The 1,223-nt window shown below is 46.4% G+C and overlaps 1 protein-coding gene across 1 annotated transcript; it reads right to left on the bottom strand.

The window, feature by feature from the left end:
• Nucleotides 1–20: 20 nt before the first annotated feature.
• Nucleotides 21–1,223, bottom strand: Pmar_PMAR026177 (ATPase, class vi, type 11c, putative; the record flags this gene model as incomplete). The annotated part of the gene is made up of 3 exons (XM_002766976.1): nucleotides 474–1,223; nucleotides 275–418; nucleotides 21–232 (listed from the first exon to the last, which is right to left on the bottom strand). The coding sequence occupies exons 1-3, from the start codon at nucleotides 1,177–1,179 to the stop codon at nucleotides 21–23; spliced, it is 1,062 nt and encodes a 353-aa protein (XP_002767022.1). The 5' UTR covers nucleotides 1,180–1,223.

Raw genomic sequence — 1,223 nt, 5'->3', positions numbered from 1 at the left:
TACAGTAATACCAGCTGCCCTTAAAGCCTCGATGGTCTGTGGAACTCTTCTTGTAACTTATCCTCTACTGCAGTGCATCCTAGTAGTGTGAGATTAACCTCTACCAAAGTAGATTCGATAACAGCCATACGACTGTCCTTATTGTATATATCATCTTGTACTGCAGATATCTCATGAGCTATACCACACCACTCACTCCACTTCATCCTACGCATGGCTACACATAATGTACCTACATCGGCACCATATGCAAGATGATAATAAACCAACCTACGGTATCCTAGATCAGCGAACTCTCTAACATGACGCTGAGTATGGGACATGGTAGCTTTAGCCTCGGAAGTATCCACTGTACATTTTGGTAGAATGGAGCTATCCGCTCCCTTAGTATACACATATACCATCTTATCCGGGGTATCTGATGATAGGATCATCATGATGTGGTGTCCAGCAGACACAGCCCTCCTCCTTACTCGGTATACTGCTATCAGCTACCACAACAGACATCATCCTCCGCTCACTAGTGAATTCCACCACATGTAATAGATCCATAGTCTTTGTATCTCCTTCAGGCAGTAGAGTTATATCGATACTGTCTGGTGTTCTATCCGTAAACCTCAAGCCAAAGTAACCCGCCGCTGATACCAAAGCACTCTCATCGGGTGATGTCCCTTGGTACACAGCCTCAATGCCCCCTTCACTCTTTCGTCTATCATCATCAACAACAACATCATCATCAGAGGCCACAACATCTCCATCCTCTCGAACAGCATAGATATCCAACTTGGCTCTACCTTTCATCCGTCCTTTCGCCTTCTTTAATGCCTCACTAAGGCATCCCCCACTTTTACCTTCATCGGGATCAGTATGATATTCCGGATCTGGCATGGCAGGAGGCTGTGCCCTCTCGCACGTATGGTTGATAGCTAGGGCAAAGAGGAATTCATGCAAAGTGTTGGAAGATCCCCTCCCTTCCTTGGCCAAAGCCTTTCTCATCATGCTCACCAGCTCGTCAGAACACGGTAATACACCAGAGAACTTGGGAGGAGGTGGCCAGCAGCTGTATGACGGTTCCCTTTTGACCTTATCATTGGAATCTTCATCCGGTAGGGTTGTAGATGGTGAGACATCTGTGCTAGCATAGAGCTTGCCCCCAACAGCTGCTCCTTTAAACTCCATCTTGTTGCAGGTAAGAGTACCAGTCTTATCAGTGAATACATGGG

This window comes from Perkinsus marinus (genome assembly GCF_000006405.1).
Source record: "Perkinsus marinus ATCC 50983 genomic scaffold scf_1104296971270, whole genome shotgun sequence".
Taxonomy (NCBI): domain Eukaryota; phylum Perkinsozoa; order Perkinsida; family Perkinsidae; genus Perkinsus; species Perkinsus marinus.
Note: the sequence above shows the minus strand (reverse complement) of the source record. Positions and strands in the feature narration are given on the sequence as shown.